At 34.0% G+C, this 27,174-nt stretch overlaps 1 protein-coding gene across 4 annotated transcripts in view; it reads right to left on the bottom strand.

The window, feature by feature from the left end:
• Nucleotides 1-27,174, bottom strand: part of LOC111047732 (rho GTPase-activating protein 100F) — a 127,801-nt gene that overhangs the window by 52,736 nt on the left and 47,891 nt on the right. For 3 of the 4 annotated variants that reach the window (XM_039440254.1, XM_039440256.1, XM_039440257.1), the window contains exon 3: nucleotides 4,247-4,360. In XM_039440254.1, coding sequence (XP_039296188.1) covers nucleotides 4,247-4,360 — 114 coding nt within the window. Of the gene's footprint in view, nucleotides 1-4,246; nucleotides 4,361-17,035; nucleotides 17,295-27,174 lie in introns of those variants that run through there. The other variant, XM_039440255.1, reaches the window with a different exon arrangement.

Genomic DNA, 27,174 nt, shown 5'->3' with positions numbered 1-27,174 from the left:
ATATAATCAGCTGATCCTCGACTATTTAATAGAAAATATCAAGGGATAAAACAATTTATTTAAATAACTATTGAGAATTTTTGCAGTGATGTCAGAGATATCATGTTTTGGCATCTGCCAAATGTTTCAAATCACAATGTAACAGTATATGGAATATCTTAAAAATCGATTTTATAGAAATTTGAATATATTTTTTAAAATTAATTGATATTATTTACAAGCGTATTGATCAAGTTAACCAAACTTGAACTGTTTGCAAAGTTGTATGGTTTATGTAGTTCTCATATGGGTTATTGATTTTCAGATTTTATAATAGCCTACCAGTACATACACTTATCAAATTTTGTCATCTTTTGATATTGGATTATATACAAACCGTAGAAGAGTGTTGAGATATATTACTTATCAATTTTGTCAACTTGGGGTTGGAAGAAAATGCAGTATCAGGCTTAAGCAAGGTCTATATCTCAGCTATTTAAAAAGGTACAACATATTTAGTTATACCATCTTATAGATCTAATTTTTCTGAACACAACCATATGCATAACTCAATATGGTCAAAAATGTGACTTATCACTTGTGTCATCTACCCACAGAATTGTTTTCAGAGTACTTTTATCTTTGTGTAAATTGTGAAATTCGATGATTTTTTAGAAGTCGTCAAAACAGCTGTTTTTGATTTACAGATGAAATATCTCGACTATGTGTTCTTTAAATAAACTGCTCTACCTACGTACCTCATGCACGAGAGGGAGTTTACAAAGTCAATTTCTCAAGGATGGGGTGGACCCCATTAGTTTCCCAGAAAAAAGACTCATGCCAGTTGATAGAGCTGATAGATAACTATACAGGGTATGAATTTGAAATAAATCGGTGAAGTCATTTTTGAGAAAATCGTGAAAAACATGGTTTTTTGGTAACTATCCGCCATTTTTCTAAAGAATATTACGGAGCTCCTGCAATTTTCTCAGAAATGAGAATAATGTCAGATGATAGGGCTTACATATCCATGGTATAAATTTGAAGAAAATCGTTAGAGCCGTTTTCGAGAAAACCGTGAAAAACATGGTTTTTTAGTAATTATCCGCCATATTTTCCGCCATCTTGAATTGGATTTTATTGAATTTCTAATAGTCAGGTCCTCATGGTATAAGGACCTTGAGTTTAAAATTTCAAGTCAATCGGTTAATTAGGAATTGAGTTATCGTGTTCACAGACATACACACATACACACACACACACACACACACACACACACACACACACACACACACACACACACACACACACACACACACTCACACACACACATACATACACACACACAGACTAACACCCAAAAATCATGTTTTTGGACTCAGGGGACCTTGAAACGTATAGAAAACTTGAAATTGGGGTACCTTAATTTTTTTTGGAAAGCAATACTTTCCTTACCTATGGTAGTAGGGCAAGTAAAGTAACATAGCAGAGTCCCTCAAGTGATTCATTGATTCAGTGATATGTGATAAGTGATCAATGATTCAATGCAGTTTCCTAATTCAGCAAGGTCAGTTGGTAGCGAAGACACGAACACACGATCTTTGATGAAGCCCAGCATTGAATATTGTATGGCATTAGGTCAGGACTAGGTGGAGGCCATGCATAACAAGCCCTGTCATTAAGCGACCCTTGAACGGTTCATATACATGAGAAGAATAGAGACAGCAAATGAGTGGCAGCCAGTGATTTTTTTCATTTCATGACTTCTCATCAATTTCAAGTTACAAGAGAACTAACTATGTGAAAATTGATGAAAAGTGTCTTAATGAAAAATTCTTTTTTCCTACAGTTACGTTGAAAAGTGGCCATTGCTGCACTGATTACAGAACGCAAAGAATCACTTTTCCGCTCTAGTGCGGGAAAAATTTTTCTGCACTCCAGATTTGCAACATGGCAACGCAAAATACTTAGTAGGTTATATGGAGCAACAGTGCAGCAAAATCAAAATGAAGTTGGTAACAGTGACTGCTGTGGCTGCTATAGTGAGCAGAGGTGCAACGAAGCACAACGCGCTAATTATTATTAATTAGATATTATAACAAAGGACAACGAGGACTTTAGGATTTTAGGATTAAGGTTTTTATCAATAATAAAATTACACAGAAAAACATTTGATGGATTTCAGGCAATTTTACCCATAATTACCCACTTTTCATATTCAATGGTAACTGTAGGAAAAACTTAATGTGAAATACGTGCGCAAAGTTCCTCTGCTGCACTCAAGAAACCATTCCAAGTAAACGTTTCTTTCGGTGCAGCAAACTGACACTTTGCGCACTAGTTGCACAAATAACTATTAACAGTCACTTGCCGTCACTCAAGTAAACGTTTCTTTCGGTGCAGCAAACTGACACTTTGCGCACTAGTTGCACAAATAACTATTAACAGTCACTTGCCGTCACTACTTTCCCTGTGTATTAGTCGTCTTAAAAACAATTCTGACTAGTTTAATCTAGTGAATCAATTTTATAGTCGATCTAAAACTACTTCCGACTTGGTGGGATATGCGGAGCAGAGGAGCGTAAGAATACAGCGGCGGCGATGTTGCCGTACTACACAGAGGATCATACGCAACATTTGTGGAGACAGATTATTAATATCTGATAATTATATTATAATATTTGACAATTCCTCGGTCTATTGACTGCAGTGAGGACCTGAAAAACTGAAACTGGAACTGAACGGACGCAGCGTTCTGTAGTCTTCAGCACCTCATGATACGCATGCCTAGATTGCTGTCTGGAAGCACTGCGTTGAGTGAGTCTGATCGTCAACTTGGCAACCGCGCATCTTTCTATTACTCTATTCATCACTGTAATTGGCTGATCTGGTACTTTACCCCCTCCATTTCTCTGTTCCACATATCGCTCTAAGTTGAAGGTTGTTTCAACTCTATAGTGAGGTCCACGTTATAATGGCAGTGGAGAAAGATAGGAGAGCAACGTTGCCGATCCTCAGTCTTGTCAATGCCTTCCATAAACGGTAGCTGATACAGGTTTATTGATGTAATATTAACTGTCCATTCTCGTTTAAAATAATCAATTATATTTTATTAAGCAAGAAATTATATTTTTCAATAATTTAATAATGAGTTCTTATAATTAAGATAAAATATTTTCTTAATCAATTATTAATTCTGCATTGTGAAAAGACGATCTGGCAACAGAGCAAAGCGAGAACGAGATAGCGCTATCCGCTTTGTTGAATGATAGACAAGGATAGTGTCATACATGACATCAAAACCTAATCAATTTTGAAATATTATTTTGTGAATTGGAAATCTGGTCACGGATATAATTAATAAATGTAATTGATAAAGCGAGAAGATCTTCAATGTACAAAGATGAAACGTGTGTTTTATCACGTTTCGTGAAGGCAACATTAGGCATTGGTTACCTGAATGATTCTGTCTTGAGAATTCAATTATAGGCTGTCGCAGTCCGGGCAGTTTAAACCTACATAATTGTATTTTCAGGATTTGAATCTTTCAGGGAAAGCTGGTGTTTTTGATTCAATCAACTGGCAGAGTTTTTTTATATATTTTTTTTTTTATTTAAAGTCGGGAGTGGTTTAACGGGACCTTGAGGAGCAGGCCAAGGGACTCTTTTTTAGGTAAAGTGGGATAATAGTTAATAGCACACATTTTTATTTTCAGACCTATAATTTTATTATATAATATTTTTGTTATTATTAAAACCCTGAACGACCACTATAGCCATTTCTTTTCTTCCCACCATACTTTAGAATAGTAATACCATTGCTAATCAAACACTGCCATAATAACGTGGACCTCACTATAGTATAGTTAATTCTAGCAAATTGCAAAGGGAATATTGCATGAATTCGTGCAATCATGCCAACAAACACAAATGTTTAGGCTTCTTTTACACTTGATATATCATTTCTAACTGAATCTCCAATGTAATGAATATTATCAAGAGTTGAAAGTTGAAATCCCGATATTCATTTGTGAACAACCTGTGAATTGTGCTGGCAAACACTGTAATGAGATTCGTTGATTGTTCTATTGTGCTTTAGATGATGATTGGATTATGAATTATCAATTTGAAGTTCAGTTGCAGACCAGACACAGCAATGTCTACCGGCTACATAGGCCAAACAAGTTTTCGACTCTTTCAATGTTTCTATTTCTTGTTGGCCTATGATAGCATATGCTTGTGTATATATGTGATAAAATGATTTGTACCTTTCTGAAGTCACCCTGAACGACCATGGGAGGGGGCTCCTTGGGTCGCAAGTTTCCTCCATTGTTGCCTGGATTGGCCTGCCTGCGTGGGCTTGTAGCTAGGTCCCGACCCTCCTAAAAACACACACAAAATACACTATCAATAAAATGATTGTACAAATCGTTACACTCACCCAACAAATCGGAATATAATATTTTGTTCAAGAATGAAAGAATACAATTTCATTATTTGTCATAATTGACCGAGCGAAGTGAGTTTCAAGATTCAAGTCGACGGTTTTGCATTTCTCTTTATGTTTATATTTATGTTCCGCATTTACGGCGAAACGCAGTAATAGATTTCCAAGAAATTTGACATGTATGTTGCTTTTTGAATTTCGCGTCGACGTATATAGGTTTTTATTGAAATTTTGTATTTTAAGGATAATACAAAAGGAAAAGGAGTCTCCTTCTAACGCCAATATTACCGTAAAAATCAGACTATACAATTATTCATCATAAATCAGCTGTCGAGTTGCATGCAATTAATAACTGGAAGTAACATAGTATTAATTATTTTCTCTCGACCTTTCTCTGCTGGCTAATTCATAATTCCTTTTCAACTATTTCTCATGACACTACAGTCAATTTTTTTGAATTAAAGTTATAGAAATTAGTACTCACGTGAGTACTGGTCACATTGTCATGAACTCATCAATATTTTCTTCAAAATAATACAGTATTATGTTATAATAGATAGTTACAAAGTTTAAACAGTTATGCAGTGTATCTGCAATATACATAGTGTTACGTTGGAATACAGTCATGTATACATGTATGAAATTGAACAATATGAGGAACTTTGAAGTTATGATGTGATACACTTTATCCAGTTATCAAACATGTAATGATTGAACCATGAACTTCAGTTATAGATCAATGCATTCAAACAATATGTTGAAGAATATAGGCTAGTTATGCAGCCTATTTGCCATAGACAGCGAGCTATGCTGGAATAGTATGTGGAGTAATAATTACATATTATGCATGAAATTGAACAATATAAGGAACTATGAAGTTATGCTGTAATACACTCCCAGGTCCCAGCAGTGATTATACATGCAATAATTGAACAATATAGAGAATAATGAAGTTTGGTTATGTATGTATACATAACTTTAAAACAATATGAGGAACTATGTTGTTATAGTTATACACATGTATGTATTCAAACAATATGGTTAGCTATGGAGTTATATTATGGTGAAGGGACGGACAATAGCCGTCTAGTCCATGAGGACGAGCGAGCAGGGCTTTCAACAATCTCGCAAGTCCCCAAACGCAGATGACACAGGGCAGCCGTATTGCTGGGGACAAAGTTCCCGCGCAAAATTTCCCGCCACAATGACGTCACAGCCCGGGCTTCCAACCCCGGTGCTGCCAACCGTCGCCAAACAAATTATAGATTTTATTCGCGCGAAAAAACTACTTGACATCACTGCTCGAGGAGAGGGTGACAAGCGACGATTATGATTGCGTTACACCTTTTTATCTCGAGAATTTATTTTGGGAGATTGGGGGGGAAGGGATCGAGGGAGACTTTGGGGGGTACCGTACGATAAAAGGGGGGGAAGGGGAGGTCATTGACACGCCTACTACAAGTTGTACTTCAGCTTCATCGTTTCCATTCATGAACCCTGTTAACAATCTAAATTTAGCTCACTATTTCCCGGGGACACTTGGACAGTGAATAATTTGTGGGCAATGTTACATGGGTCATCCTGTTTCAGGTACTTGAGGCTGAGTACATGGTTCATTACCGGTTACAAAACTTGAGAGGTTTCCCATCGAAACCGACTCTTGATAGGAGTCGACTGTTGAAGGGAAATTAAAGGACCTGCCCTATCCTAGTCTCCTAGATTGATAAATGAATCTTTCAATGTGTTAATTTCAGAATTAAAATTATTCAATATTGCTTTAACTAGGTCAGTCAAATAAGTGAATAAATTGGAGTATGCTTAATTGATGATTTATACTTTGCTAATTTCAAAACTATAATCCTACATTACATTACTGGTTCCACTGGACCAGTCAGATAAGGAAATGAAATCACTGATTATATGAATATCGTATAGAATAATAGAATGAAACAATACTACACAAATTCACAGAAAATTCAACTCATATCCTAAATACAATATAATAAATGAATATAATTTAAATATCAGATGAATATAAATTAATGATAATGATAAATAAATAATAAAATGTTGAAAACTTTGTTCAGTCAGGATCCACTACTGGATCAGCTACTAATTTGATAATGGTTGCTATTTACAATACCAATACAATACAATAAACAATTGGGAATTCACATGAATTAGAAAATTTACATCAATTACATTGAGCAATTTGTAAGTAATCCATGTACTTGACTGATGTCCTGATGACAGTTCAATGAGTTCAATGTTGTATTGACAAACAAATGCCGTTATCTATCTTCTTCATTCATTCTCGTAAATATGAAAACTGAGGGCCGTTTGCACGGTCGAAGTTTAAACTCGAAATGAAAAACATCATAACAAACTAGACTTGATACGAATCTAATCCAGTTTAAAATGAAATTTAGTTTAAACTGTCACTGTGCAAACGGCCCTAAGAGTATCAACTGTATTTTATAAATAGAAATGGAAATCTCAGTACCCTTTTTTTGAATTATTTTATAACAATCTGTTTCAACATTGATGCCATTTTCAAGACTTGACAATGGCATGAATGTTGAAACACTAAGATTTTTATTTTTCTATCTATTTATATTACAAGTATACATAAAAGAGACAATCAACTGTATTCTACGCTTAACTGATCATTTTGTGATGCCTTCTCTATTATATAGAATGATAATATTGATATTATAACACTCGAGAGAATTAATATATTCAAGATAGAATATTTTCAATCAAATATATGAGCTTTATATGATGCTGCCCAATGAAATCACATAGCATAACCTAATCCAACCCAACCACTATTTGTGAAATGAGAAATTGATATTTTTCAACTAAGATTGTTATCTTTGCAGGCTGCATTCACGATTCTCGACTGATCTGTACAATCTCGATAGTAAAACAGACACATAAGAACACTTCTATCTCAAGTTCTATCTAAGTTCTACCACAAATCAGATTCAATTTCATAGGCACATCACAAAATCTCTTCTATAAACTGCTGGTCAAGTTTGAGTAAATAATAATTGTTCTCTTTCTACGTTTTACTAGCGTCTGAGAGCCAGTCTAGCGTCTGGAAAGAGTCTGCCGACAGTCTGTCAGTGTATACACCTTCCGTAACGAGGGCGTAATCCAAAGGGTCACGCGACATTGTTCAAACATACAAGCAGCTCTTGAAGCGTCGTCATTCCAAGCGTAATACGTCATCAATCAATTGAAGTGTGACGTCATGAAAAAGCCACAACCAGTAGTAACTCTCTCCAGCAGTCAACATTGGACGTATTGTGAACCAACTATTTCGCTAGTTATTTCCTCATTTTCATACTCTATTATCGAACGAGACCATACAATTCAGGTGATTTATTACTTCGAATAATTATTACTTTTGCAATGATTCTCGAATACACTTTCAACTCTGCTGATGTAACTGATAGATGAGTTATTTCGTGATTTTCATACTCTTATTTTCAAAATAATCCTTTTCAACTCTGGTGGTTTATTAAATCTCACTACTTATCATCTGATTTCTTAATTTCACTTTCCAATTCACTATAAAGTATATTTTCTGCTCCATTCGCAAACTCACCCTTCTTGTTCTCATGATTCAATCTTTGGACTTCTTATTTTCTGATTCAAAAATTACACTTCCAGCTTACTATGAAGTACAGTATGTTCACAAAATAAATAACCAATATAAATGATGACTAAAATAATGTATTTAGGCTAAAATGTATATTATTCCGTCAAAAATATTTACTTTCAGTTAGGTATTATTCATAATTAACAGTATTTTACAGTTATCAGTGATGATTTAGTGAAATATTTTCATTTAATTTGGTTTTCAACTTATCTAAATTATAATTTTCCAGTTTATGTATATTTTGAACCTAAAATTGGACAAAACTATAAAGTTATAAACACAAATATTTATCTATTTAAACTAAATTTACCTATATTTGGACAATTTCTGTGCAAATTTGGGAAAGGAACAGTTTTTGGGCTTTAGGCCTGTTGTTCCTTTCCTAATCATTAATGAGTTGAGAATGATATTGTATGTATCAATGTATAAAATTAATGTATCAATGTATCAAAATTAGGGAGAGGAACAGTTTTGGGTTTATCCTGTTGATTCTCTCCCAATCATTAATTTGATGTTGTGATTAAGGAATGTAATAAATGTAAATAAATAAAATGTATAAAATAAATGTATAAATATGTATTCAGGCTATGTGAGAACTTACCGTGATGGACTCTCCACCAAAAAACCGTACGAATATATTTCTTGAGAAGATTTTAAATAGATATATTGAGAACTATTGTAAGGGATGAACATAGACAACATATTAATGGTATTCATATACCTCCCAAGTCACTTTTGGGATGGATTATTTTTTATTTCTCTTTATTCTATAAATGTAAACATTTAGTCCCATTAAAATTTATGTTTCGAAAAAGTTAAATTCAGAACAAGAACTGGCAAGAGCTGAACTCATCACTGCAAGTATAATTCTGCCTTGTGAAAATAATTTGAAGTACCAATCGAGCACATCAGAATACTGAGTAACAAGTAGATAATAGAGTATCAGAATCTATGTTGAGTATCCGTGTGAAACAATTGTTTTAATCAAATCTTGTGATGAGAGGTACAAAAAACAGAGTTTCCAATGCGAAATTCCACGTTCATGAATAGATTACAATTGGCGTGAAACGAAAAACAACATACGCTTTTCCAGTTGTTTTTCAATCACTACGAGACATTCATTAGTCATAGAAATGTCGTTAGTAAACTCAATACGCGTTCCAGCATTAATGACCATTGAAAATGGATTAGCGTCAGTTTTTTACCACTAATGATATGGAATACTTCCCTTCCTAATCAATGTAATTTGTAGCTAGTTGTCTCTCCCTCCCTCTCTCTCCTCGAAAAAACAAAACGGAAAAGCTCTCAATTTTATTTGAAAGGATTTATTGATTATCAGCGTTATTTTCATCAACTTCACTTCTTGTCAATAGCTGTTGAGTGCATGAAGGGTGGGTATTGATTAACAGTAGCGCTTGTATTCAGTTCAGTACAGATGATGCTTGATTACTGAGGCAAAAACTGAACTAGAGAGCTTTTCATTCCAACTAATGAATTGATAACAGGAGTGAGGACGAAAATTAACTCTGTCTTCCTCTCTCTCATCCCTACTCTCTTCTCTAGTATCGGAAAATCTCTACCAGAAAAACTTCTAGTTTGCTCTCATTCAGTATCGGAATAAAAAATCAGAAATCAGTGGTTCACTAAAAATTGTCATCATTTCTCATAAACAACATTTATGCTTCCCATCTAATTCATGCTTATAGTGAGATCTACTACAATCTGTCACCATTTCTTATGAGTCACACAATGCTTCTAATTTAATCAATGATGGTAGTTTGAAGTTGATATCACTAGGTCCTCATTATAATGGCAGTGTTTGATTAGCAATGGTATCGCTATCCTTGTCTATCATTCAACAAAGCGGATAGTGCTATCTCTTCCTCGTTTTGCTCTATTGCCAGATCGTCTATTAAAAAATAGAATTGATGATTGATTAATCAACAAAATATTTCATCTTAATTACAAAAATTCATTACGAAATTATTGAAAATATAATTTTCTGCTTAATAACATATAATTAATTATTTCAAACGAGAATTACGATAACATTTAATACATCAATATACCTGTATCAGCTACCGTCTATAGAAGGCATTAACAAGACAGAGGATCGGCAACGTTGTTCTCCTATCTTTCTCCACTGCCATTATAACGTGGACCTCACCATAGTAGATTATTGGTCAAAGTTTTGGATGCATTCTCAATTTTTTGTTATTCAAGGAAATAGAATACTATATCACGATTAAAAGCTGAATATAGTAGTTAATGCAATATAATTATGTATTATAAAGGCCAGCTTCATGAACTTGAGCTTAGGCTGACCTAAACTTAGGCTTCAACTTAAACTCAAACTTAAACTTGAGCTTAAACTCGAACTTAAGCTAATTGTTAGATTGTAATCGATGGATCAAAACCTGAATCGCAAAAAATGCAGATGGATTGTGTTTGTGATTTCCAGATTGGAGCTCAGTAAATGACAGAATGAGTTTGAACATTTGGACGGTCATAAACGTTATCAAAGCATCATTCAGGTTAAGAAAGCAAGTGTAACTGAAAATCTTTGTCTCTAGTGTTTTTTAAAACATACAAATCAATTGAAAATTCATTTTCAATTCGGATACAAATACAAATCATCAACCAATTTGAGACTCAATTCCATCTAAGACCACTCCTATAGCGATCATGGTAAAGCATGTCTCATTGTTTGTTTAACTGAGAACAATTTCCCATCTGTTTTTATATGAATATACGTGGAATTGAACAAGTAGTACTCAACAAGAAGTGAACATAATTTGAACACTATAAAAACATATATTTGCCCAAAACGTATATTCCCAAACATTCTCGGCTGAGAAAAATATGAATAGAATATTGAATGAAAAAGACTAAGAAATTGTCAAAAAACCACAGATTTATTGATACTTAGAAAGACTGGTTTCGGTTATTACACAATTGTCAATCTCAAATAAACTAAAACTAAATACAAGAGCAGCAGAATTTATACTAGTAGGCGAGTACTGCTATTGGTCAAGGCATGAACGCCTGCCATTGGCCCAGCTAGACAGTCTCCTCCCACTCAACGGTGTGACAAAATGGGTTAAGCAACAGAATCACCATGATAACAAAATTTACTTTCAGTACAAAATAAGAACCAAGAAAACAAGTGTGAAAGATAATAAAACAAATATGTAAATGGGAAAACTATTGACTAATGTATGCTTACAATTTTATGATAAAACTAAATTCGTAGTGTTGTAATGAATCTGGTCATTTAAACTATACTGGGAATTTTCCCTTCACTTTTTGAGATATGAGCGACTGAAGTTTGAATTTTTGGGACAGAACATTTCAAATTCGGTACAATATAAATCCATGAGATTTAGAGGATGGATTCTTCATGATATTGTTGATCTAATAAAACAAAAATTTTCTGAAAATATCAATTCTTGAAAAAGTTATTCAATTTACCAAAAATAACTCAACTAAAAGTTTTTTTTTTAAATAACCAAGTATAACTCAACTAAATGTTTCTTGGTTATTTCTAGTAAATTGGATAACTATCTTAAAAATTGATATTTTCAGAAAATTTTTGTTTTACTAGATCGACAATACCATGAAGAATCTATCCTCTGAATGGATTTATCTCATACCGAATTTGTGATGTTCTGTCCCAAAAATTTAAACTTTAGGCGCTCATATCTCAAAAAGTAATGATCAGAAAAAAAAGGTTTTTCTGAGAAAACTTTTTCATTTTGATAGCTTGATGATATACAAATCGAGAAACTTTGAAAAATATCACGAGTAAAAAGTTTATTCTTAGCCTTTGCACAGCCTAAGAGCTAGGGTTAAATCGATTTAAGATCTGTTATCCAGAAATGTATAGTCACAATCACAATCGTATCATACATCAATTCTCTCTCTCTTGGGTTAACAGCCGTAGGGCTGGTTGGCAGCAGCTCTCCATGCTTTTCTGTCGTCCGCTTTCCGCTTCAGCTCGTAGTATGATCCACATCTCATATCCCGTAGCAATTGTTTCATATACTCCAGCCTAGGTCTTCCTCTCATATTCCCTCCCTCAACCATTCCCTCCATTATCCTTGTCAGTAGAGTGTCATGTCTGATGATGTGGCCAATCAGCTGTGCTCTTCTTTGCTTGATCCACTTCAAGAAGTTCCGGTTCTCTCCCACTCTTTCAAAAACTTGCTCATTTGTAATCATATCTCTCCAACTGATCTTCATCATTCTTCTGTAGCACCATGCCTCGAATGCAGCCAATCTTCTTTCCTCTCTCACCCCCATTGTCCACGCCTCACTTCCATATGTTGCAGTACTCCATACATACGTTTTCAACATGTTTTTTCTTACGTCGAGACTTATGTTTTTTGAGGTGAATAGATTTTTCTTCTTATATTATATTAATATTGAGCTCTCCCTTTAATACGAACCTCCCTATAACTGTCCACCTTCGCAACTCAATATTATACATCAATTATTGGTCCAGATAATCGGTGCTCTATTGGGATTACTTGATAGAGGAAAATTTGTTTGTTCCCCAACTTTGATAACTGACACAAAAATGATTCGATGAGATTATGAAACCCTCTCTCAATATTCAAATCCACAAAAGGCTGACAAACAATATTTTTTAAAATTCAGATGAGTGATACCACACCACATTCAACTCAACCGTAAACAATTCTCATTATAAATACGCCAACTCAGAATAAATTCAACTCACGATAAATCAAACCATAACGCGAAATTTATTCAAAAACCTCAATGAGGAATTTTTTGCACGAATCATTTTTCCGTGACGACTCGATTGAATTGAATTCCGATATAAAATGCGGTTTGTGAGGTTCAGAAGTTTGAATAGCAGCTATATCCATAAAAATCAGTCGATACAGTTTGATAGATATACAGTACTAATAATAAATAATGAGGTCCCCGTTTTCCTTGATATGAAACTTCTCTCACTCCCACACGAACTTTCCCTCTATCTTCCTCTCGTTTCTACTACAGTTACTCTTTTTCTCGTTTCCACTCCTCTCCCCGTTATCCTTTTTTCCCCAAACCTATCTTGTTTGACATTTTCTAATCCTACTTATTTTTCCCTCGGAAGTGAGTGGGAATGAAAAAATGGAATAGAAAAAGTCTGAACTGTTGCTGAATCACTCAGTTGTTAACACTATAATGAGAAACTGATTATATTTCATTCTGATCAGGAAAAAATCCCAGAGGCGATTAGATTTATTATGATTCATTGATGAGTCATTAGAAATGACGAAGAAAGAGGAACTGATCATGGAATTTGAGGTGGAATTAATTTCATTTCACAATGGAAAATATATGTCGTGAAAAATCAGTGTGAACGTTCCTAAAATTTATCTTTCTCATTAATCTATCTACTTAGTACTTTTCTCTCAGTCGTATGAGAATGATAATTGATTGATTTTATTGATATTGAGCTCTTCCTTTGATACGAACCTCCCTATAACTGTCCACCTTCGCAACTTAATATTATACTGTACTAATTCTCTTCCCTAATCTCACTTCCAAAGTTGAATGCTTTCCGTCATTCTTCTTCTCTCTACAATTGTATTTCTTTCTTTTTTATCTTTGTACTCCTCAACATCTACTTCTTTCAATACGTATTCTACTCCATCTTCATCTTCTTCTTCTTCTTCTTCTTTTTTTTTCTGCTTCTTCCTTATCTTATTTTTCTTCTACTCCTTCCAATCTCTTCCTCCCCTCTCCAATTTCTTCCTCCTCTTTCTAATATAATTCAACTGAATTCGATTCAATTTTTCCTCTCTCTTTCTCTGACGGTTTTGTCTCACATCCTCACCACTTTCTCCTTCTTTAAACCACTTCTCTATCTCTTTTAGAATTTCTACTCTTGTTCCTCTTCTTCCTCCACCCTTCTAGCTGCTCATTCACTTCTTCTCCTTCTTCTTTCCCAATTCCTACTAATTCTTCTCTTCTTCTTTTCTCCTTCCTATTCATTCTCCTCTCAATCTTCCTTCTTCTTACTAGTCCGCCTCTTCCTCTTCCTTTTTCTTACTTGTTCTCTTCCCATCTTCCTTCTTCTTACTTGTTCTCCTCTCCATCTTCCTTCTTCTTACATGTTCCCCTCTTCATCTTCCTCCTCTTCTTCCTCTCATTCAACTCCTCCTACCCATCCTCCTCCTTCATCTCCAATTTTCTTCTCTTCCTTATCTCACTCTTTCCTCTACCCCGAATTCCTCTTCTCATCCTGCTCCTTCTTCCTCTTATTCTCATATTCATTTATCAATATTGTAAAACATTACACTCTCTTTCCCCTTCCCTATTTCCAACAGTGAATCATTTTCCAATAATACTTATTTTGTCCATCACTCTTTCATTCAACCTTCTCTGCCAACTCTCATAAAATACTCTCTTCTCTTTTTACCATCCCCTCACTCTGTTCCATACCCTCTTTCTCTCTCCCTTTTTTTCTCTACTATTATATCTTTTTCCCTCTCCTGCAAACTCACTCTTTCTCCGATTCCCGAACAATAAATAATAATGTTGAAAACGCAACCTGTGGAATCCGAAAAAAGCACAGGTTCATAATACGATGACTACCCCTTCACATTCAGTATTTCTGAATACTGTACATGATTGGTGGGGTAGAGCATTATTCAGAAGATAAATAATCGTGGGGCACGATCCGAATGTCGATAAAATATTATACGATGTGCTTACTAGTATCCTAAAAAAATCTCTTTTCAGACTTTTGTTGTTTGTTGCCAAGTGATTCATCGGAGTAGGAAAAAAATGATAACATAATCAAAAATTAATTGAACTTGCTGGATTCTGTTATAATTTTTTCTGCAATTGGAAATTACTGAGATGTTGCAATTATTCAAATGCTAATGAATCAACAATTCTATTACTAAACGAAAATCCAAATCAAAATGCTGTAATTCACCCCGAAGACTTCTGCTACTGCAAATATTGACAACAGGGTAAACAGCTAGACGGAAATTCGATGAGTGCTCTACTATTCCCGGGCTGACAAATAATTTTTGAATAGTAGCGCTCATCGAATTTCCATCTAGCTGTTTACCCTGTTGTCAATATTTGCAGTGGCAGTCTTCGGGGTGGATTACATCATTTGATTTGGATTTTCGTTTAATAATATAAAACAATTTGCAAAATTCTTATTCCGATAATTTACTTGGCATCAAAAGGTCTTAAAAAGCACATTGCTTAAAATATCTAGGATACTAATTTTCATATGAAATAACATTAACAGATTACTTTAAAACACAAAAAAGTTAGGATAATGTTATTTTAAATAAGTATCCCTGAATACATACATTTTGAAAAGATCTAGGATACTAGTTCAGCTAAAACTCTTGAAATGATAAAACAATGAGTGCAAGTATGTATAGGATGAAATTGGTCATCTATATTACAAATAAAATTGACAGAGAAGATCGATACTTATGTAATTTATATCGGTTGCCTAATATTCCTCATTCGTACACATCCTAGAAAGATCTCATTGTCACATTGACTCTCAGATTAGTAATCTTTTTTGGTATCATTATTATTTAGTATCATTATTATTCTATTCGCATTATTTTCATTTTATATATATCTCATGTGTGTACGCTATGCGAATTCCTGATTTTTTTAAAATTATGAGATATGCAGACAAAGTTCACTCTTCAGCAAACAGTATTGTATTCATTGACTATTTACTACACATTTTTGTTAATTCAATATTTGATCATTGTTATTCTGTAATGTACTTGTCATTGAATAAAGATCCATTTATTCATTTAATGAGTGTAGGAGTTCCACGATATGAGAAATATATGAGAGATACATACTCGATGAAGATGGAATAACTATGAATATGAGACACAATTTGGTATAATGGTCTATCATTTTTATAGAATAGTCACATGATAATGGTTAGAATGGAGAGGCTTATTCTTATATTTTTTAGTTCAGGAACCAGGAACCAGTACTGGAACATGATTTTCATTTTAAAATATATGATAACGGCTCAAATAATCTGATGAATTTATAACTTTATTGTTGAGTACTTGTACAGTTGACAAGTCTATCTTATTCATGTTATAATCTCCTAAGAGAATACAAATATCTGAGTTTTCATTTTTAGAGAATAACTTGGTGATAATTGATCAAATTTGGAGGTTTATCACTCAATTGCTGAGCACTGGAGCCGTATCTAGAGCATAATCCTCAATTTATTTATTCATTCATTCAATGATCACAAAACACAAATCATTAAAATTATTGTGGAAGGACCAACAGGCACAGCTTGAAACTGTCCCTTCCCCAAATTTCGATTCATAAACTAAGTCCAAAAAATAGGTTATGTTCCATTCACTTTTGAATTTGAGTCCAATTTCCTGTGCAAACATTTAAAAACTAGAAATTTTGGAGTTAGATTGTTCAAAACGAAATTTGACAGTAATACTTTGTCTATCTTTCAACCACTCTCATCGATTTATGAAGTTACATTACATTATTATACTATCGTTATTCTAATTGCATTCTATATTTATTCTAATAGATTAATTTGTGAAATTCGTTGAATAACTAGCATTATCGTCATATTATGTGAATCAGTGTTTAAGCCAGTAAATATTGTAACATACATAAATCAAGGAATCTAATCTAATCTAATCTAATCGTCATATCAACATTCTAATTTTTGTTCCTGAGTTCTAATTTCTAGTTAAAACTCCCAAAAATTACTGGTCAAAAATGGTAAAAATCACTTCATTTTCTAGTACAGTAGCCTACTTGAAACAGAGCTAGAACATAATACTCAAGTTGACAAAGTTACATCTTCTATTTTTCAATTGCGCTTATCTAGACATTGACGAATATATTTTTAAATAATAGTATTGGAAAAAGAATATTCGAATTTACCTTTTTAGTGAAAAAACATCCGGATGTAGTCTCCTTATCACACATATCGACAAAAGTATCCCACACAAGTTGAGGGCTGATAATAACGAAGCACTAGAAACTAACAGGTAGGTGATTAGGGATCCCGAAAAGGTGACCGGAAAACTTAAACCGCGCTTAAAACTTGCCTCGAAGAGCATGATTTTCGGCCGAAATTTATTGCCGAATTTGTGTTGCAAAACGTAGAAGGGTTATAAAGGCCGGAGACATTATTGTCTGCCATGTCTAGCTAACAGGCAAACCAATAGTCGGGCCACACACCAGGCTTGCCAAAATCGGCGAGGGGAATTTCCCGCCTGGCTGGAGCCGAAATTTCCCACCGTTATCAACAGTTTATTAGGAACAGGTGCTTGAGCCCCGACGGGTGTGACTAACGGTAAGTGGGAAATCTGGGTAATGTGTGTGCGAGAGAGAGGGATAGATAGAAAGGTGAGTTGTTCTCTCCTCTAGTAGAACTCGGGGGTGAATGAATAAATAAGTAATGAATTTTATTTGCGGACTCACTGTCGTCAAGATCCTCTGGTTTAATTTTCGAGTTCACTTGAGTGAGACACTGCCGAATTTAGGTGAATAGAAGATTTATTTATTAAGGTAATCGGTGTGATTATATAGAATTTGATTCTATATAATTATTATTCTATGACAGCGTAGGACTTTTAACAATAATGTAAGTGAAGCTTCAAGATTTTAGGACTTTTAACAATTATGTAAATAGAGTTTCAACAGCGTAGGACGTTTAAAAATAATGTAAATAGAGTTTCAAGTACTAGAATAGGGGCATCTGAAATTGATTTCACGATGTTCTAAAGTGATAAGCGATGTTCATCAGTAAGTCGTAATCGGAAAGACTTCTACAACATTTTGTGAAACCAGCAAGGTAAATAAAAAATGAAACATTTTACACATAAATTTTGCGTACAAGTTATGTTGCCTGTTTCATAATACTACGCCTTTTCATACTTTACTGAATACTGAATAGGTCTAATAAAACAGCACAGACAATTAAAATCAATACAAGAAAAATTATTATTGTTGTAAATTGTATTGCGGGTTGCATACTTTTCGCCTTGTAATGAAGATTTGTAATGGAAAATGTATTGCAGGATGCAAAAAACTCCCTTAAAATACGTTTAATGGGATTGCATTATTTATTAATTTATTAGTCCAGAGTTAAGTATTGCAGGTTACATAAGCTTGCCTTCAAAGACATTCAATTATAAAAAAAAAATTTTGATCTTCTATGGTGTAATATTACATTTTTTCTCGATTGGAATCGAATCTTCAATTCGAGATCTATAAAACTTTATAGTAAATATCAGAGTAATCGATATACGGACAACTTTTTGACTGAGAATTTATCGTAAATGATTGTGTTGCATGTTCCATGGTGTCACCGAGGCTGAGTTGACAGAATTAACAGATAAATGGATTATTTAAATAGAGATGATATATAAAAATTTAAAATAATAGTTTCAAAATAAAAGTTTTATTGAGAACAAATATAAAATGTGAATTATAAACTTGTAATTTATAAATTTTTGGTGACGTGTCCATGACGTAGACACTGATTTTGAGATGTGGTTTTTGCTCTGACGAGAGGCTTCCTTCTCTCTAAAAATGATGGCTGACAGCGTGTGTTCTAATTTTGTGCTCTCTGAATATTTTTCTGTTTAAGTGAATTATTAATGTTTTAAATTGAGTTTTGAACAGTTTATAGTGTTCTATTTTGTCTATAATTAATTGATTTGTGTGTCTACAAGCCTATAGCCATTGTTTTTCAACTATATAAATGGATAAGTATTTAGCTCGTAATGATTTTAGATGCTTAAGCGTGTAAGATATTGTTCTTTGTGTATTTGTGTAGTATATTGCCAAAATTCTTCTAAAAATTATAAGTTGATTTGCTCTGAAAACTGGATTTCTTATTCATAGGCGATAGATCCATTCATAGTTTATCAAGAATCTATTACGTTGGAGCCAATAACTTTCATTAGGTTAATAGGTGAAAAATGCTATTCAACCGAATTAGGAGAAATTGGTAGCACGGCAATGGGTTAGATACTTAGATACATACTTATTTATTTTATGAAAACATTAGATGTGCGTAATACTTCTGAAAATTATTAGTTCAATATTTACTCATCGCTAGGGAACTGACTAATGAATTATCAATGCCATCAAAATAATGAATCATTTAATTTTTTTTTGTTTTCAAATTTCATCACATTATTCCTTTTCATATTGTTTCAAATTCATAGCTTAAGAATGCACTGAAGAAAAAATTATTTTTTTATAAAATGACGAATATATTGAATTGAATTGATCTAAAAGTATGTATAATTGCAGGTTGTGTAAGTATCACCCTCAAATTTCACCACTGGAAAATTGAATTTTCTCTCCCAAATGTCTATTAAATATTTATTTGATTTGATTAATTCAAGAGCCCTGAAATTCAATGGTTACAACTGAATAAACTTATCTATATTATCTAAGAATATGATAATTATCCATCGCGTTAGTAAACCAACAGATAGAAAAGTTTCATATAATTTATCTTATTGGACCTCCAACTGAGAATGATACAATACGAGTAAACCCTTATAGTGATACAGAGGTTTGGGTTAGAAGAGAGTAGTCCAGTAATTGAACAGGTGCTAGGGTATGTTAAGAGAGGGGTTTGTCACCGCCTAAGGGTTATTTAGAGCTTGGCTGGATTGTGTGTGAGAGGGAGGGAGTGAGGACAGAGGCAGGAAGAAAGATAGAGTGAGAGAGTGTGGGAAGAGGGGAGTGAGATGGAAAAAGAGGGAGAGCGAGGGTATTAGAAATATAGTGAGAGAATGTAAGAGTAAAGGAGAGAGGGCAGACAAAGAAAGAAAGAGGGAGTGAGAGAGTGTGAGAAGAGGGAAGGAAGTTAGGAAAAGAGAGAGAGCGAGGATATTGGAAAGATAGTGTGAGAGGGAAGGAGTGAGGGCAGACGCAGACAGAAAGATAGAGTGAGAGAGTGTGGAAAGAGGGGAGAGAGATGGAAAAAAAGAGATCGAGGATATTAGAAACATAGTGAGAGAGTTTAGATTTTGACTGGAGTGTAAGAGGGAAAGAGAGAGGACAGAGGCAGGAAGAAAGAGGGAGTGTGAGAGAGTCCGAAAGAAAGGATTGATACAAAGAAAGGGAAGGAGCGGAGGTGAGAGAGAGAGTGTGTTAGAGACTTGTAATAGAGGAAAGCATGTGTGACATTGTAACAGAGGGGAGGGGGTTGACTTCACTGTTACAAAGCCCACTAACATCAACCATACATGAGACCACCTACAGTGAGAGAGGATTGCGGACAAATTTACTACCCTACAATCAACACAGTCAATCACCACTTTCATATGATGTGGTCTGATACCAGTTTTCCCACTGGGTGATATCGACGAAATCATAATTTAAGATATCATTTTTTCACATTATCTATAAATATCGTGGCACCGAGCTTCACTCGTTATTTATTTATTGTCTTTTGATAAACCGAACACAATTCTTTAAAATGATTGGGGAAGTACTAACAAGCACAGCCCAAAACTGTTTTTTTCCCGAATTTTGATTTATACACTATAAATAGTCCAGAAAGTAGGTTATGTTCATACTTGAATTCAGGTTCAATTTTCTGTTCAAATATTTGAAAACAAAAAAAATATAATTTAGAATATATACAAACCAAATTGAATAACAAAATAACACTCACTAATTTCAATTCAATTCAATTCAATTTATTTCACCAAAACACAAAAACAGTACAAAGATGTGACAATCAGAAAAAACAATGATTATTATTCTAAATATCTATATAATCTATCTGTAAAATACGGCTGGAGGTGAAGAACTACTGGCATAAGTGAAACACTTGTTCGCCAGTAGGAGTAGAGACTTAACTGTTTCTAAATCTTAAGCTAATAATTACTAATCACTTGAAATTGTCAAATAATGATCAACTTTGAAAATTATGATATACTCTAGTTTAGGAGGATTATCATGTCATGTCAACAAATCAGATTATGTTGACATGACATGTCAACAGGGTCAGAGTATGTTTATATGTTGCGCATTTACGGCGAAACGCGGTAATAGATTTTCATGAAATTAGACAGGTATGTTCCTTTTCTAATTGCGCGTCGACGTATATACGTATATAAGGTTTTGGAAATTTTGCATTTCAAGGATAATATAAAAGGAAAAAGGAGCCTCCTTCATACGCCAATATTAGAGTGAAAATCAGAATATAGAATTATTAATCATAAATCAGCTGACAAGTGATTACACAGATGTGTGGAGAAGCCAGTCTACTGCTTTATTTCCATAAGGTCTATAGTTTCAATCAGGTACTTGTGGATGAGAATACTGCGTGAGGTCTACTGTTCACAGAACTACTAGTATAATGGGATATGATTGAAGTACGTGTGTTACTGTACACTGCTTTATTGTATCATTTATTTATTCATTGGATAAGATTTACAATATCGGAACAAAATACCATGCGCTAGTCCAACTCATCTTCTGTTCCTGAATGTATTCCAAAAACAATTTTCTCTTCAAAAATAAATAACTGGAATACACTATACATATAATTCTGATAGGTTGATAGAAAAGCCAAATGATGAAAAAAAAACTCTTGAAATATTCCAAAACACTGATAATATTGAAAAATAATTACTAGTGAATCAAGATGAAGAATCTGGTGTGGCGCACTCACACAACTTTCCTTGCCATTAGGAAAATTGATCACCTGACGCTAGTGTTCCCGCGCATCTCAAGTCTACTATTCAAAGATCCAAGCCAGCTGGTGACAGGGCAATAACGCTGGAGACACACGAGGTCTGCTATCTCTTCATAGTGAATTTTTTAATAGAATCAACAATAATTTGCAATTGAATAATCACATTTTCTCGAAATTAAAGCTTATTTTCAATTTTAGGTGAAAATGTTAATGAACATCAATTGTAGAGATTCTCATGCTCAATCTATTCAGCTTGAATTTTTTGTTAAATTGTATCTGAAGCCTGATAATTGAGAATCTAAAATCAAACTTTGCATAGATGGGGCGGAGCTCCTGAAATTTTCACAGATATAAGACTTAAGGCAGTTGATAGAGTTTATCGATGACTATTTCAGGTATAACTTTAATCAAAATCGTTGCAGCCGTTTTCGAGAAAATCGCGAAAAACCCTGATTTTGACAACATTTTCGCCATTTTAGCCGCCATCTTGAATCGCATTTGATCGAAATTGTTCGTGCCTGATCCTTATATTGTAAGGACCTTACGTTCCAAATTTCAAGTGATTCCGTTAATTGGGAGATGAGATATCGTGTACACAGACGCACATACACTCATACACACACACACACACACACACACACACACACACACACACACCCCACACACACACACACACACACACACACACACACACACACACACACATACATACATACAGACTAATACCCAAAAACCACTTTTTTGGACTCAGGGGACCTTGAAACGTATAGAAATTTAGAAATTGGGGTACCTTAATTTTTTTCGGAAAGCAATACTTTCCTTACCTATGGTAATAGGGCAAGGAAAGTAGAAGTGATAGATATCTCACAAAAACCTCCCTCTTCGTCATCACTCCCGCTCTCTAAGGAGGGGAGGGATATACTTTGGTACCTTTTCCTGAGAATGGATAACCTAAGGTTCAAACTTCACTGTTTCATGTGGAACATTATAGTTCAGCCTCAATTTTTGCATATTTCATCACCTATATATCTTTACTCCATATAAATGTAAAACTCTTGAGTTTGTAGTTTATTATGATTCATTTCTACTCTTACCCTTGATTATTTTCAATGCTAGAACGTAAGTAGAATTTAGTTTTGTTGAACACATAAATAGAGGGGTCTATACCCTCGCCTTCTTCTTTCTTCCTTCACCTCTCTCTCACTCTATCACTCTTTCTCTCCAGGTCGTGTGTTAATGGGAAGGATATTTTGTATCCTTCTTAGAGAATCGACAATTATTTGTTGAAACACCGCCGATTTATGAAGTTACATCACATTATTATATTATCGTTATTCTAATTGCATCCAATCTTTATTCTCATTGATTAATTATTTATACTTTGTGAAATTCGTTGAATAACTAGTATTATCGTCATTTAATGTAAATTAGTGTATTAGCCAGTAAATATTGTAACATATATAAATAAAGAAATCTAATCTAATATAATCTCTCACTCTCTCTCTCTAATAAAGGCATATATAATCAATCTCTCTTCAGTCTGTAGAGAATCGATATGATTCGATCGATTCATTATAGTATATTACTCCAACTCTCAATTATTCTTAACGCTGGAACGTTTGATCAAATTTTGTTGGACAGATGAATAAAGGGATCTCAACTCACTCATTTACTTTTTCATCCTCTTTCACTCTCTCTCTCTCTCTCCGAACTTTTCCTTATTTCCTTCTTTTCCGTTCCGAATTCTCTGCCAACCACAGAGATTCGTCCATCCGTACAATAACAGAACTTTATTGGAGACTGTTGCCGTTCAGCGTTCGGTATTGAGTTTCCGAATTTCCGTAACACAGCTGAGTGGAGAGATCGAGTTTCTGGGATCAAAGACAACAGCAGCCACTTTCACAAACGAGAAAAAACTGGCGAGGAAGTGTGCGTTAAATGAGAGGAAAACTCTTTCTGAGAGAATAGAAACGAAGAAGAAGATCAAAAAGGAGAAGAAGAATAAAAAAGAACAAGAACATGAAAGAAAGAAGAAGTACAAGAAGAACTAGAACAAGAAGAACAAGGACAAAACCCATGGAGAGATACAAAAACCAGAACAAGATTTAATTGAATTAATTTATTGCTGTGTCGAATCATCTGATTGCCACCTGTGATGTTTTCAACTAGCATAGTTTGTTTATCACTTGTAACAGTTTTATTTTCATATTAATCAAAAGTTCAATTTGTCATTCAACATTAAAAATCAATTCACCATTCATTCAGTTCCATTCAATCAATTTTAACATATGAATCATCAATTAAATTCCTATATTGCCAAGAATTACAAATACATATTTTCACAGTACAAAATAAATAACATTGATTGCAACTTGAGTGCATCAATAACATCACTGTAATACTTGGCACTGCCAACATAAGATTCCTTGTGTGTTAACACTGTGTTCACTTATTCTGCTTCAATTCAGGTCATTATGAATTAATATACAAAATTAATAATGAATGCTGAAGAAGAAATTAGAATGCTAAAAAATTAGTAATACTAAAGAAGCTATATTTTTTATACAAAAATATCGCACACGCTCGGAGAAAAAATCTGAGAATGAAGAACAAATGAACAGGAAGAAGGAGAAGAAGAAGGAAACAAATAGAAAATTCATGGAGACACAAGAAAAAAAATAAGTAAGAAAAAAAATAGAAGGAGAAGAAGAAGTAACAGAGGGAGAGGAAAGGGAAGAAGAAAAAGAAGAAGAGGAGGAAGAAGGAGCAGAAGAACAAGAACAAGAATGAGAAAAATAAGGAGTAGTACAATAAGGAGAAGAACCAGAAAAAAACAAGAACAAGAAGAACAATGAGGAGTAGTTTAATTATGAGAAAAATGAGAACCAGAAAAAGAACAAGAAAAAAATAAGGAGAAGAACAACAAAAACAAGAACATGACTGAGATGAAAAAGAAGGAGAATAGAAACGTGATGAAATACAAAAAGAGAACGAATGGAGGAAAAAGAAGAAGAAGAAGAAGAAGAAGAAGAGGAAAAAGATAAGAGGATGGAGAAGAAGAGGAGGAAGAAGAAGAACAAGGAGGAGGCTAATAAGAAGAAGATGAAGAGTGGTGAGAAGGAAAAGAAGAACAAGAAATACAAATAGGTGAACAAGAAGAAAAATAAGATGATGGAAAACAAGATTAAAGAAAGAAGAAGAAGAAAGAGAAGAACAAGAACAAGGAGAAGAAGAAGAAGAGGAAGAAGAGGAAGAAGAAGAAGAAGAAGGAGAAGAATAGTGACAAAGATGACGAGAGGAAAATAGGGAGGAAGAGAAATCAGAAGCTCTGAGTTGCATACAGTTACCTTACTTTAATTAAAAAGTTTGCCGTGAATTTTCGCAAAGCGACGCGCCGCCGGATCCAAATTCGAAACAAAAGGAGATGAGAGAGTGATCCACAAAAATTAAAATAATAATAATAACCGAAACGAGATGGAATTTATCCGCAGCATTTTCGTTCTGCTTATTATGTAAAAATGCGAAATTGATTCTCTGCCACAACTCGAGAGCGGAAAAACTTTTTGGCCAGTTTTAAAACATTTCTCAACAGGTGCATGAAGTTCTTTAAACAAGTGAGAGAATAGGACAGAAGAAAGAAGAGTAAGAAGGAGAGAGAATAGAATACAATAGAATAGCTGCCTTTATTTTTACCTAGAAGGGCGGAGTTGGGGCGCAGCCAGCCCTCTCTTACACTCAACCCTCCAGTACAACGCTAAATTATAACTAGATTAAACAAATCAAATTCAGAAAAAATTCAGAGAGAGAGTAAAAGACAGAAAGAGAGAGAGAGAAGAAAAATGTTAAAGATAGTGTAAGGAGTAAGGAGGAGTAAAAGAGAGAGAGAGAGCGTGAGAGGGAAGAAAGATGAATCCAATTTAAAAGGGGAAGAGGAGTGTAGTAGTCTTGGGAGATCATCATAATCCTTTCCCTGAGAGAGACTTCACACGGAAAATTCCATGGAAATATCTACTAAACAGTTCCATATGAACAAAACTATAATATTTCCTTTTCTTTCCATCAATCTTGCTCTTATTCAGTCTACGAAGGCACTTAATTCTATATAATTGACCGAGCGAAGTGAGGTCTAAGATTCAAGTCGACGGTTTGGCATATCTCTTAATGTTTAAATGTTTATATGTTTATATATTTATATGTTGCACATTTACGGCGAAACGCGGTAATAGATTTTCATGAAATTTGACAGGTATGTTCCTTTTTAAATTGCGCGTCGACGTATATACAAGGTTTTTGGAAATTTTGCATTTCAAGGATAATATAAAAGGAAAAGGAGCCTCCTTCATACGCCAATATTCGAGTAAAAATCAGACTATAGAATAATTATTCATCATAAATCAGCTGGCAAGTGATTACACAGATGTGTGGAGAAGCCAGTCTATTACTGTATTTGTATAAGGCCTATAGTTTCAATCAAATACATTAAAGAGGTATGCATCTTTAAGCTGGGTTTACACCAAAGTTATAACCAAAATGCTTATAACTTAATCCTTATAGATTCTATTAGATTGAACGGAAGTTGACAAACACATATGTTCATCATGTGTATGATAAGTTATGTTCAATCTAATATAATCTAAAAGGATTGAGTTATCAACATTTTTTAAATAAATTTGGTCTAATCGCAGCTTTAAGGTCTTTGGTTTCAATATTTTGTTTCGCAGTCATGGTATTATTATGCGTGCCCATCAGTATCAATATTCTCACATTCGAAAAAACTAATTTAATAGGTGAATAAAAATAAACAAATGAACTGAATAATGCTGGAGAAATTATAATATTTTTGATTCTAAAAAATTAATTTTCATCAGATAGAAAGATCATTACGGAACTGGATGAATTATATCATATGGAATACAAATTCAAACGTGAACTGAGTTTGTTAACATTTAAAACAGTTGACATCTGGTACTTGTGGATCAGACTACTGCGTGAGGTCTACTGTTCACAGAACTACTAGTCTATTCCAATTAAATGAATAATATTTTTATAAATAATCAATTAATTGTAACATTGAACAAGCTTTTTATCTTCATCCTTTCGCGTCTTCACTTTATGCATCTACATAAATTGGCGGAGGTTTTGACATATCAATGTCCATTCTTCGGAAAAAATATTCAAAATATATATGTTTTAACCTTAGCCCAGTTATAGAATAGACACGCTGGGAAGTCTAGCCTCTGAAGCCATCTACTGCCGTATCGCCCTATCGTGACGTCAGCATCGGATAGAAAACTTTTCTGCAGTGTTTTTTTACATTGTTTTCCATAGCTGATTGTGTCTATTTCAG

Source organism: Nilaparvata lugens, chromosome 13 (genome assembly GCF_014356525.2).
Source record: "Nilaparvata lugens isolate BPH chromosome 13, ASM1435652v1, whole genome shotgun sequence".
Classification (NCBI taxonomy): domain Eukaryota; kingdom Metazoa; phylum Arthropoda; class Insecta; order Hemiptera; family Delphacidae; genus Nilaparvata; species Nilaparvata lugens.
Note: the sequence above shows the minus strand (reverse complement) of the source record. Positions and strands in the feature narration are given on the sequence as shown.